General features: G+C 43.1%; 1 protein-coding gene across 1 annotated transcript; it reads left to right on the top strand.

Moving 5' to 3' along the window:
* Nucleotides 1-5: 5 nt before the first annotated feature.
* CDADC1 (cytidine and dCMP deaminase domain containing 1) lies at nt 6-8,932 on the top strand (the record flags this gene model as incomplete). Its single annotated transcript, XM_010139435.1, has 8 exons — nt 6-29; nt 1,560-1,737; nt 2,561-3,139; nt 4,608-4,657; nt 5,712-5,881; nt 6,411-6,600; nt 7,248-7,308; nt 8,614-8,932. Coding segments are annotated over 8 exons (1,326 nt in total), but the record flags the coding sequence as incomplete, so codon positions are not given.
* Between the last annotated feature and the right edge of the window lie 4,615 nt (nt 8,933-13,547).

Raw genomic sequence — 13,547 nt, 5'->3', positions numbered from 1 at the left:
CCTCGGCTGAGCAGCAGAAAAAATCACAGGTAAAGTATCTAAGTTTAGCGTTATTTGATCTTTCTGATCAGATGCTAATAACTCCTGCAGGGAATTTGACCTAAATGCTCTTTACGTGACAGATAGTGCAGAGAAAAAAAAAAAGGCTGATAAATGTTTTTCAAATATTTCTTAGAAGTAGAAAAAAAAAATCCACTGGTGGGAGAAAAGTATCAAAACAGTTCTACAGCGTGTTATTTCTGGAAAACTTTGCAAGGCCAAGTATACCCCTGACAGGTGAAGCAAACAGTAGTGAAATGCTGGTGGGTAATTTAAAGAGCATAACACAGGAGGCGTGGTGTATACCATGTACTTCTTAGTATACACTAATTATAACTTTAAAATCAGTGTGGTTGATGGTGTAGAGCTATTCTTTAAAATGTCGGTGTTTGTGATTGCAGAAGAGTTCTCTTATACAGTGGAGGTGCACAGAACTACTTCAAACTGATCTTGACTACTTGCTGATCTAGAACTTGTAGGTGACTACCTTAGTGACCGTGAAAAACACCATCCTTGAAAATGGGTCTTCTAAATAGCGACCAGTTGCACTTAAAAGTAAAGGGGCATTTTCAGAGTGTCCTGGAACAGGATGTTTTCTTTTGTGATCAGAGTTCTTACTGTTGCTCTTTAAAGTGATGACTACTTTGTACAGAGCATAGCCATATGCTAAGATCCATAGCACATTGTATCAGCCAGGACAAGAAATTTGAGTGACAACTAGGACTAATTTTCAGAGCTTGTATGTCCCAGACTAGAGCTGAAAGAGCAGCACCATACAGGCTTCAAGAGCAGTTTCACATTTAGTAATGCAGTTAGGAATGGCACTTGGGTTATATGTAGGGCTTTAGTACAGCCTCATTTCTGTAACCACAAAGAAATCAAATAATTTACAGATCTAAAGCAACAGTGTTCTGGTAGCAGTTGGATTGTAAAATGAGATCTGTTCCACCAGCTTCATCAAACTAGCCTGTATCCAGTTTCCTCACAGTACAGGGGAATCCAGATGCAAGAGCTCTCTGTGGTGTGCAGACCTTTTCTATGGAAGATTTTTTTAGAACCAGAATTAATTTCTATAAATAAAGAGAGAGAAACAAAGCTAGAGAAGCTATTGGCTCCCAGGATGGCCAAGCTTAAGGCAGAAATTAAATTCATGAGCTTTTCCAGATATTGGATGATTCAGAGGGGTTTCCAGTTACAATTGACATAACTTCTATGCTTCTTCTGGGTTTTAAATGGGCAAAGCAAGGACCAGAAAACTCAGGAATTTGCAACAGGTTCCTATGTGAAGTTTGACAGTGGCACAGGACTCTGACATTAACAGGCATGTATAGAAACTGCAAAAAAAAAATACTGCTGGGGAAGTATAACAGAGATTGTTTAATGATTTGTATCACAAATTTTACTGAAGAGCTATGATCTGATCCTAGCTGATCACTGTTACCCAAGGAAGAGCTGCAACATCTCTGTGGACTTGATGTTGAAAAAATGTGAAATAACAATAGTAATGCATTTTTCTATAGGTGAAGAAGAATGGTCTGGTTGTGGTGAAAAACATGAAGATTACCGGTCTCCATTGTTCCAGTACAGACTTGCATGCTGGCCAGATTGCACTCATTAAACACGGATCAAGGCTTAAAAACTGCGATCTTTATTTTTCCAGAAAGCCATGTTCAACTTGTTTAAAAATGATTGTAAATGGTAAGCAATGACTGTAGTAGAGTAGGAATAAATGTTGTGCTTGCGATGGGTTGTATCTCTTCGGACTGTCCTGGTCTTGAATGGCAATCCCTAACCTGTGTAGCCTGCACCAATACTTTCCACTAGGCTGAAAGGAATATTGAACGTGCATTTCCTGGAGCTGAAGATCAAGAAACTAGAGTTTGCTACTGAGACCTTGTTTGTCTGTGCAACTATTATTAGGCGATGCTAATCTCTTGGTTGGGATGCACTCCTGAGATTCTGACATACCCACTGCGCTTTGCCAGAGCAACACTCAGCCTGATGACTGGGTCTTGGTTCCTACATTTTTCCTTGCCCTCCCATTGCTTGTCAGTGGGGAGGCTTCCTCTGGTGGGTGTTTTTTCTGCAGAAATCACAGGGAGTACTTTAACGTTTCCTTTTCTGAAGTGAGATGAAGACAAGTCAGACTATTCACATTCTGAAATGGGTTCTGCTGGTACAGCCTTTCTGCAAGTATTGGGGTTTTTTTCCCAGCAACGTCTATTAGTGGTAAATTTTTTATCTGGTGCTGATATATGTGTTATAGGTAAGATGCAAAATTAGGCTGCCACGAAGATCTTGGAACTTAAGAAACTCTGGTTTTTGTATATAGTCTGATTATCAAGCCTGATAAACTCTTGGTACTCGTATCTGCTAGCATTTTTGTTGACCAGATGCCCCTTAAGCAGCACTCAGGATCTTAAATGAGGAAAACCAGGGTTAAACAATAGTGTGTTGAATATGAGGTTTATGTTCCACTGTACTTGCATGGTTCCTTTTGCTGCATTATCTTCTCTTCCAGCTGGAGTGAACAGGATTTCTTACTGGCCTGCAGATCCTGAAATCAGCTTGCAGAATGAGGCATCCAACCCCATGACTTCTGATGATGCAAAGCTAGATGCCAAAGCAGTAGAAAGACTGAAGTCAAATAGTCGTGCTCGCGTGTGTGTGTTGCTTCAGCCCTTGGTGTGCTATATGGTGCAATTCGTTGAAGAAACGTCCACCAAATTTGATTTTATTCAAAAAATAGCAAAGTCTCAGCCTGACTCAAATACTGACTTTTATACTGCATGTAGACAAGAGAGAATAAAAGAATATGAAAGTTTGTTCCTAATTTCAAATGAGGAAACGCACAAGCAAATACTGATGACAATAGGACTGGAGAACCTCTGTGAAAATCCCTACTTCAGCAACCTTAGGCAAAATATGAAAGATCTTGTCTTGGTCTTGGCGACAGTGGCTGCCAGTGTCCCCGTCTTTGGATGCTTTGGATTTTATAACAGCGAATGGTGGCGAACAAATGAAACAGATCATCAGGGTTTGCCCCAAGAAATTGCAAGGCACTGTATGATACAAGCCAGACTACTTGCATACCGGACAGGTGAGTTGTTACAGTAGTGGAGGAAGAATGGGTCTCATGAGTCGAACAAGTTCCTCATTTCAGTCTTACTTCTTCCAAACAATTCCTTGAGCAAGCTGCTGAATTCTCTTCCTACATCTGAGAAACAGAAGCAGCAGCAGTAGTAAAAACTCCACAGGGGTACATAGTGTTGTGTGTGAAAGCACTGAGCTTTCCAAGAGAAAATCAGGGCAGGTATTTCACATACAGTGCTGGGAAAGCCTGCCCTGACATGTTCAGCACCTATCTGGAAATAGAATACAATGGCATTTCAATTCCTCAAGCTGTCTGAGGCTCTTTTTAACGGGGGTTTCATAAGATGTTTTTGTTACCAAGTAAATGCTAGTATTTTAAGCATATTGTGTACACTTCAGAAGAGGACAGCAAATAATATCCTACCAGCAGGGCAGTAAGTACAGTTATACAGCGTAATGTTGTACAGAGTAAGATAGAATGACCAGGCTTGAGTTCTCACTGCTGGGCAGCAAAATTAGGTTTTATCTGTGCTGTTCAGCCTGGGCTCAGGTCTGGTTGTGTAAAGATATTAAAATAAATAACAGAACACACACACATTTAGATGCTTTACATTACTATATAGGTGGATATCCAGGTAGCAAGGTCATGGGATGTTTTCTATGCTGACTTAATATAGATCAGTGACTAATAAATATGCAGAATGTAAATAAAGTCAGCCCTCATAAAACATACCTTTGACAGGAAAGACGCTCTTTGAGAGCTTGTATATGGTAGTGATACAAAGGATGATGGAAGTGGTTAATTGAAACAGCATCTTCTACAATGTTAATCACTGGAAGCCTGAAACATTTTTTTCTTCTTGACATGCTCTGTTTTAACTGGTCAAGACTCTCATCTATTGCTGCTGGGGAAGATTTCCAAGCTCTGTAAAAATCTTCCAAGTCATATAATGAAAGTTCTGTTCCAATTTTCCTGTGGTGATGATGAGAAACACCCCTCAGAATCTGATTGTTAACATTTTGTCTCTGAATTAGGTATAAAATAGCAGTACCTAAAATCTTCATAGGAATTCAGACCACAGAAACGTAAACTTAAGGAATGGCAGAAATTAAGTAATTAAATTTAGTAGTAAAAAACAAGAAGTTTTTATCAGTTTACCACCTCACATAAGTGAACCTGTCCACATACATTCTTGGCACACATTTTCTTATCTGATGTATTGGCTGTTTCTTAGCACTTGTGAACAAATGCACATAGCAAAATCTTAGAGTGGCTGCCCTTGCAGTTAAAGCACACCCAGCTTTTGCAGTAGACTCATACCACATTGAAGCTCTTTATCTTTCTGCATTTCTTTTCTCTTGTCCATGAAGCAACAACAAATGTTATTCCTTACTCTAGGATGTCATATGTTGATGTATATGTAACTCAGAACTGCTTTATTAATTATTTACTACTAAAATGTTGTGTATTTTAGAGGATCATAAAACGGGAGTTGGAGCAATTATTTGGGCAGAAGAAAAATCAGTAAGTTGAAAAAGTTACGTTTTCTTGCACTCACAATTCATACACTTGTATCTGCTTTGAGCTTGTTGAGCTTTCAGTTTATACACTTGCATTTTTCATTCATGTGCTCAGGACTATAGAAAGTTTGCACTCTCATTCTTTAGTAGCTGACTGGTTCACTGTTATGCTGTTAAGATGGAGGGGAAGTGTAAATGAGTTTAGTAACTGCCACAGTGTCTCTTCCCTGGCTTTCGGTGTGCCTGCTTCCCTAGTCTTGTCAGTTGTTCCAGGTGTCCTGGCTACCGAGCTTTGTCACAGCTGGGGATCAGGCAGCATGTGCCTGCTCTGCATGGTCCCTCTCTGTAGCTCATTTTCATAGAGGTCTCACTGCAATCAGAGCCTGACAATCTCGAGGATTTTTGTTGCAGTTAAATGCTGTACTGGGTTTAGCACATTCCTTTTTGGATCAAAATGATATTTTTCTGCAAATATTGTTACTGTGCTTTTCCCCATCCAAACATGAATTTTTTATTTCTTCATGTCTCTGATTATGCATATTACCAATCCAAGCAAGCCTCATTCTTCATGCAGCTGCAACATACTCTTCATTTGTTTTTAGCACTTCAGTCATCAGCTGCTTAGTGCTGTTTTGCTTCTTGTTCTGATTTCAATCACAGTTGCTACTTGGTCGGCCCACTGGTCACTGGGTCTGTTGAGAGACAGGTGAAACCTAGTCTCTGGCACATCAGGCACTAACTCCAGCTGTCTTTAATTTTGTACATTGCAGAAAAAGTCAAAAACTAAATCCTCAGACCTTTTGTTCCTGTTCAAGTAATACCAGTATTACTTGCTAAAAGGAAAGCCTCTAAAGCCTGGTGCCGTGTGTCATCTGCAGCTCTATGGAGCTTAATGGAAAAGCTTCAAACACACATGGAGCAGTAAGCAAGAGCCAAGTTCTCTTTTAACTGCTGTAACTTGGCGTGGGTTGATAATGTGAAAGTATATATTGCACAGCACTTTGACTTGATACTCCATGTAAATGTGTCCAGATTTGATGCTTTGCTTACTGTTGCAGAGAAGCTGTGATGGAACAGGAGCCATGTATTTTGTGGGCTGTGGGTACAATGCCTTTCCCGTTGGATCTGAATATGCTGATTTTCCACACATGGATGATAAACAAAAGGATCGGGAAATCAGGAAGTTCAGATACATTATACATGCAGAACAGAATGCCTTGACATTCAGGTAATGGGTTTATTTTTACCTCAGAAAAGATTTAAACAGTTCAGAAACAATTTGCGTGACAAATGCATGATGTCAGTGTGAGGTAGTGTGGATTGCAGTCACCTTGTTTATGCCTATGATGCAGAACTTGAGTGTGCATGGACACAGTCAGCTCCTGGGGTTTCTTCAGACTTCCTGAGTGAACTTGGTTTTTAAAGGATAATCACTCCAATAGGTGGCAGCTATCCTTCAGATATCAGCGACTGCCTCTGCTTCCTGCTAGGACTGTGCTGTAACCTGAGATACAGAAGTGTGGCAGTTGTTAAGGTTTCCAGCAGTGATACATGTGGAGAGGTGGGCTGGGTGTTTTTTTCACAGATAGTAGAACCAAACCAGATGTTGTTGTGTACTTGTGCACCTGAGTAAGATAAGGTTCTTCTGAAAGTAGGTAACACAACACTTCTTCGCTTGCTCATGAGGTATCAAGTTTGTCACCATTCAAAACTATCAATTTATAAACTCTGAAATGCTGCTTTCTGACTGCTTGTAGGTGTCGAGAAATAAAGCCAGATGAAAGAAGCATGATATTTGTGACAAAGTGTCCATGTGACGAGTGTGTCCCTTTAATCAAAGGGGCGGGTATCAAGCAGATCTATGCAGGAGATGTTGATGCTGGAAAAAAGAAAGCAGACATATCCTATATGAAGTTTGGTGAACTTGAGGGTGTAAGCAAATTTACAGTAAGTGTCTAAATATGCTATATTCTAAAAACTCTGGGCAGCAGAGGAGGGAGGGTGAAGTGAGCAGACATCTGCAGACAGCACAAAGGAGTGTTTTCTTGTGCTGTTCAGACGAGTGGAACTGAGAGGTTGATTTGTCATGACACCAGGTACAAGTGCTGTGCCATATGCCAGATGGTGGGGAGAAGTAATTTCCTTGCAGATTTCCCTCCAACTCCTTGCTGTTGTTTGAGGTGGCCTCTTCAAACTCTGAAGTTCTCTCCAAGCCTTCCTGTCGCAGCGTGGCAGCTGATGTGGGAGATCACTGTGTGGGCCCTCCGTAGGCCCTTCCAGCAGCTCCTGAAAGAGCTGTGGTGGGTTTTGAAGGTGGCCGAGTGTACCTGCGTTCGGGGTGCTCACCATGACAAACTAAAGAACTGTGGGTTTGAGAGGGCTCATTTCCCCTTCTCAAGGGAGTAAGTGCCACACATCCCTTAATAGTTTTTTGTCTTCAAAGCAAGTGTGCTTCGGAGAAGGAGGCCCTTCATCTCCCATCTCACCCCTAGTCATGCCTTACAGTGAAGTAGTCTAGGGTACTTTTTCTTTCTCCCTTTGTTCTTTTCTTCTCTCCTCTAGAATAAGTAAACTTTTTCTTCTTGTTTTGCCAGTGGCAACAAAACCCATTGCACACTAATGCCCTTGACTTCCATGACGCCACAGCCAGGGAAAGTAAGTATTTTTTCATTAATTAATTTTATGACTGAAGTCAATCAGTGAGATCATGTTTTAAACCAACTTGAATCCCTCTGGGATTAATTAATCTCAATTAGTTAATCTTGATTAATTAATCTTGATTTGGATTAGTTAAATTTTGCCATGAAAACTTCTCTGAGGTTTTTGAATAGATGAACTAACGGTAAGGCAGAAACATAAGCTTGTTTTAACAAATGCTTGGTACTGGTGAACGTAAGAAAACCTAGTAATGCTATTATCAAGGTTGACAATATGCTGTTTTGCACACAGATCATTTCAGACTACTTTATCATGTTTTAAATTTTGTTCTAGAAAGACTTTTTATATTGTGCTCTATAAAAAGTGCCATTCTTTTTCAAGAGAAATGGGACTCTGGTAAGTCATTAAAATACGTTCTGCAGAACATTTCAGGGCTTCTTTTATGAAGCAGAATCTATACCAATGATTTTCAATCGATGTATATAATATAAAGGCCACAAAATCCTTGTCAGCCTGCACCCCTGTAGCAAGGGAGCTGTCATCTTCCACCAACAGTTTAGATGGGTCTCAGGTTGAAGCATTTGTGTCCTGTGGAAGGGACCCACCATTGGCATTTACTGTCAGCTAGCAGTCCTTAAAATGTTTCTCATCCAGAGGGGAAACTAATGTGGAAAAAGAAGCTAAATAATTTTTGTGCCTCAAGCATGAAGATACAGAGCATAAAGATAGGGAGCTGGCAGTTACTCCAAGCACTGAGCGCCATGCTAGGAGCATAAAAAAGACTGAAGGTGTTTTTTGTAGCACATGAATAGCCACGTACTACAAGTAAATTCCTTACGTGTAGTGAGCTAGGTCGGTGGAGAAGTCTCTGTGTTGGCTATTTGCTTATGAGTCCAGGGGAAAGGGGGGAGGGAAGGGCTCAGAACAGTGTTTATGGCATTAGTAATCACTGCAAAATGTTAGGGCTTGTTTGTCCCTCTCTCTGCTCATGTTTTTCAGACCCAGCTGGGGAAAGATTCATCCTGGGGTATTTGTTTGACAACCTTTAATGGGGCTCATTTTTCTAGCTATGTTTTCTTTGAGATTGTGTGCTTGCATTTTCAATACTGAACTGTTTTAAGTTGTTATTTTTTCCTTAGTATGTTTCTTTTACTATGATTATAGCATGTATGCGGAAGAAGACAAACACCCCTACCCCAAACCCCACGCCGTGTTGTATCATTGTGCCTATATGTTGTGTTGAGTATTTAGACTATGCTTACTGTTGTATTAATGTTTTACAAACTTATTTTTCTTCTTTAGATGGGATCCAGAAAACAAAATCACTAGATGACCAGCAGCACCAAAACAAGAAGCTGTGTCTTGGTCACTGTTGAATAATGAAGTACTTCTGCAGTTCTCACTCTGTGCTTTTTATAATGCAGCTTGTTTGCACTTTCAAATAAGGAAGAGTTTTATTTATTGTTTGGAAAGTGATTTTTAGAATGAGTTTATTTATGACATCTTACATGTTTTACAGGATTACCTGAAGGTGTTTTAATTTAGAAGTTCCCGGGGGGAAAAGTGCTGCTTGTAATTTCTGTGAAAGTAACTGGGTGGCTTGTCATTGTTAAAAAAAAATACCGGAAGTTTATTGCTGGTAGATCAGAGTAATAATAAAATGGTATCTTTTTTGCTCGGTGTATGGAGAGAATGGATTTCTAAGTTCTGGGCTGGCAGAATGCAGAAATGAGCAAGTACAATCGTCAAGGGATTCTTCTAGGAAATGGTAGATAAATAATAACTAGCAATTATTCCTGTTCCTGAAAGTGGCTTTGCTTCTCAGTCTGCCTATATAAAGGAGATGAAACCACTGAGGTGGCAGTCACCGCTCGCTGAGTGATTTGGAGATCAAGCTCATCTCACACATACGACCTCTTCCAGCTACCATGGCAGCAGAGGTATTTTGTTTCGTGATACTTGCATTGCTCTCTGTGTGCTTCCTCAAGTGCAGCCCATCCAAATTAATGTAGACAAAGGATTAGCTCTGCTTTTTCCCAGCTCCTGGATGTAGGCTGAAAAGAATTTGTCTGAATGCATCTCACTGGCCTCTCCACACTGTGTGAAGAGAGCTAGTGTTTAGGTTTCGTTAATCTTCACTAATAGGCTTCTAGGACTATAGGAGCTAATAGAGTGCCAGATGTCCTGTTGTTTCTTAGATAGGATGATCTGTACCAGGGGAACAGCCTGAATCTTCTCAGGTGGCAATCTTTTGGCTGGCTGCACATGGAGCAGGGGTGCTGTTACAACAGCCAGTGAAACTGCAGTCTAATGTGGTTGTGCATTTTAGGGGGTGCTGGGTAGGTCATGGGTAACCAGAGCAGAGAGTTGTACCCAGCATCCTCTGAGAGGTCACTCTCCGTACTCCCGTCTGTTTGCTGCTTTGAATATGACCTCTATCCGTTTGTTTTAGCAGACATCCCAAGGCTTTCGGTCCACTCCTGTGCTGAGCTCTCAAGCACAAACACCTTAAACCTTTTTCTGCTGCTGCTGGTAGGGTATATGAATGGCCTTTCCCTAGTTCTTTCATCTTTCATCTTGTCTTTCCTGACCTCCTTAAAGTCCTGGAAGGGGAATTGCATCTTAAGATGCTGCTGTAGGTTTTGTTTGCTTCTTTTAGGCTTTGGAAAAGGTTGAAACTAGATGGCAAAGCTGTGATTGGATCGTGTGCAAAGCATCCTTAATGCAGCATTAATTGTATGGAGTCTGTTCTCTCCCAGTTTGGCTGCTGTTGCTGTAGCTTAAGGTACAGCTCTTGATGCTTAGAGCTGCAGCGAGGAGCTGCGATTGCATGTGGCTCAGAGTATAACTTCATTCTTGAGTACCTGGACTTCCGAACAGGGGGGTGCTTATATCCTCTTAGCACCATGAGAATTCACTCTCACTGGAGCTGGAGAAGCTGCTCTGTCTCTCAGCCTAGTTTAGATTGAAGGCATCTCCAGCACTTTGGGTTGAGTGCTGTACCTGCAGAGTTAGCAACAGAACTCTCATTGGGCAACCAGCTGACCTCCTGCACCTCTGCTGCCTTGCTAAGCAGGGTGCCCGCAGCTTCATTTCCCAGGACCAGGCGATGTGTAAAGGAGAAGTTTGTCAGCTAAGGAAAGGATGGTGAAACCCATTTTTGCATCACACCACAAAAGAGTGCTTTCTCACAGCGCTCACGAGGAAATTGCTGAACTGGCACTTCACCAGGTCTTGTAATCGAGTGTGGAGGGACCCGCCGCTCTGTGCCTCACCTGTGAGATTCACAGTCCAGGGCCTGGGAATTGAGTTATTGGTCTGGATGCTGCACAAACCTCAGAAAGACATTCCCTCTCATCAAAGGTTCTATAATTTCATTGTTTGTAACTTCCATGTGAAGTTGAAGTCAGATGTTGGTGTTTATAACCAAGATTATAATCTGTTTTTTAAATCATAAATATTTTACTTTGACGATTTTGGCTGCACTTCTTGTGAGCATCTCGTGTTAGGGTAATTACTCTTGGCTTTTTCTGCACATCAGAAGAACACTGTCCAGATTAAAAAGCCCGCTCTGCCTTGCTCGCTGAAACCTTGTTTCCATAATCCATTGGCAATGCTCTTCCACTTGAGGTAGAAGCACAGAAAAAAATGGGGGCAGGTTTAAGGTCCCTTCAAGTTTTATACTGATCAGTCAGCAGATATCAAAATCGGTGAAGAAGTCAGTGTCTTTATAGGGACAGCTGAAATAGAAAAGTCCCTGAAATGTCATAGGTGGCCTGGGCACATGGAGATGTCTATCAAGATACTAGTTAAATATCACACACATTAAATAGTCACACTGCAGTGAATGCTGCCGGTCACCTGTAATTCATGATTCTACCTTTTTATCATTTTTTTAAAAAGATGACTTTTGTACAAAACTTTCTGTGAAACCTGGGATTGCTGGTAAGGCTCAAGGCTGGGAAGTCCAGCTGTATTTCTGTCTTGCCCTGTTTCTACACATTCCTCCAGAGGCTCATGAATTTCTGGCTATCGGTATAACCCCACTTCTATAATTCTTACTGGCATTATGAAGTGGGGTCTTTATCCAGGCCAACAGGAACAATGTGAATGGGGTTTCTCTCTCAACCCATGGCCTCTGTACGTGCTGCTGTGCACATCATCTGCTTTCCAGGGAGATCCACGAAGACTGGACTGTGGCTGCAGCACATATTTTGCAAATGAATGCTAGGATGTTCATTTCTTACATAAGAACCACAATGTATTTAAAATGAAGATTGTAAAAGTCATATATTTTATGTATTTTATGAAACTTCTGTATGCATTTTGGATCTCTTCCATTCATTTCACAGCAGTCATTTTAATTGCAGGTATGAAGTATCAGTCATAATTTGGCCTCTTGACTGCGAATTACAGAAATTCTCTGTTACTTGTCTGCCTTACAGCAAAACATGTTTTCCGCTAATAAATTAATCTGACAGTAGGTTCTGAAGTGTATTTTTAAGTGCTCTGGGTTATTAGAAACATTACAGAGTCCACTGAAATACTCCAGCATTTACCAGCCTAGCGCTGCCCTTGCTCGGGCAGTGCCAGGGGTTTGCTGAGCTGCATCGCCTCCCTCTGCTCTGCCTGCAGAATTTGTCTCCACATGACACTGTGCCTCCTGCCAACCCTGAGGAGAAGGAAGGGCTGGGATCCCCTCCCTCGGCCCTGCCAGGAGCTTTAATGGACATTAATTCTCTCTTCCTCTGGAGAGTAAGAACTGCCTCGGGGAGCATTGTGTGAGCTGCCACCTCCACAGCCTGTTTCTTGGTTAGAAAGGATAGAAGTGGGTGAAGATTTGAGCACCCAGCAGTAAAACTGGTCCCTGCTGCCCCTCCTGCCTTGCTGCCCTGGATCACCCGTACGGGCGCACGCAGGTGTCTTGATTCATTGTCACCGCAGAGGGGGATCGCTGCGGTGTCTGGGGCTTGGGCTGCTGGTGTCTGGGCTTCAGCATGGCTGAAGGGGAGCGAGTCTGTGGCATGAAGCAGGTGTCGCTGAAGGCCTGACCCACGGGGGGTTTTGCATCCCCCTAGCTCTAGCCCGGGCATGTGGACTGAGGGCCTGTGCGCCAGCGGAGTGCCCCAGGGCTACGCCTAGAGTTGTTTCTCCTGTTTAACTTGGTCTGGAAGGATTCCGCTCAATGCACTCCAGCACTGGCTCGTGTGGTGGAGCCACACGCAGTGAGCAGGAACAGCTGGGGGATGCGTTTCAGAAGTGCTCTGGAACTGAAATGTCATTGTAGACACAGAGTGAGCAGTCAGTGGGACATAGTCAGCCGGGCTGGCAATGGGACAGGCTTCCCAGAGCCATGTTTAATTAAAAAATGAAAAGCTTTGCAGTCCTCTAAACAGATTTTTTTGTTTGTTTGTTTCAGCCGTCCCGACTGTGAACAAGATTTCAAATATGTTTGCCTTTAATTTGTTAGATCCAGTAAGATACATTGCCTGGAAACTAGAGAAGCAGAGAAGGCGGGCGATGTGTGCTGATTTCCAACGGGTCTGGGTGTCAGTGCCGCCAGAGAAGATGGTCACAGTGCCACACAGGCAGAGCTGAACGCTGTGCTGCACAGAAAGGTCACGGCAGAGGACTGTTGGCAAACGCTTGTTGATTTTCCTTGGGACCCTTCTGTTTTCCCTGGCCTGCACAGCTGCATGCACACACACCAGCAGCATCTGGCCGTAAGGATTTCCAGGTACCCGGTAGAATGCGCCGCTCAGTGTTTGCAGTTTCGTCCCCTCTTTGAAGGGGAAGGAGGCTGCGAGCATAGACACCTTCCACTGGAGCCCACCACCTCCTGACAGGGTGATGGCTATCAGCAGGGCCAAGGCAGAGGTGGTACCTTTGTGACATGCCAGACAGTCTCTGGAAAGCCGGAGTACTGATGTGCCTCGGTGCTGGCGCAGCCAGAAGCTAACCCTGCAGCCCCTGGGGGAGAGGGCGACAGGCAGAGTCTTCGCTGCAGGGAGAGAGGAGGCAAAGAGCTGCTGTGCTGATGCTGTGCCTGCCTTACCAAGCCCCTCAGCTGGGTTCCCTCCCTCTAAACTGGGGCTGGTTTTGCCTTGCCTTACCCGCGGCAGAGAAAGGGCTCCCGCTGCTCGCCAGCGGTACCCGAGGGGCCGCGGGGCGCAGGGCTGGAGCGTGGCCGGGAGGGGGCGCTGTCAGCAGGGAAATGGGCCCCGGCGAGCCCTGCC

This window comes from Buceros rhinoceros, unplaced genomic scaffold (genome assembly GCF_000710305.1).
Source record: "Buceros rhinoceros silvestris isolate BGI_N320 unplaced genomic scaffold, ASM71030v1 scaffold25727, whole genome shotgun sequence".
NCBI lineage: Eukaryota > Metazoa > Chordata > Aves > Bucerotiformes > Bucerotidae > Buceros > Buceros rhinoceros.
This window is presented reverse-complemented; position numbering and strand designations above follow the sequence as displayed.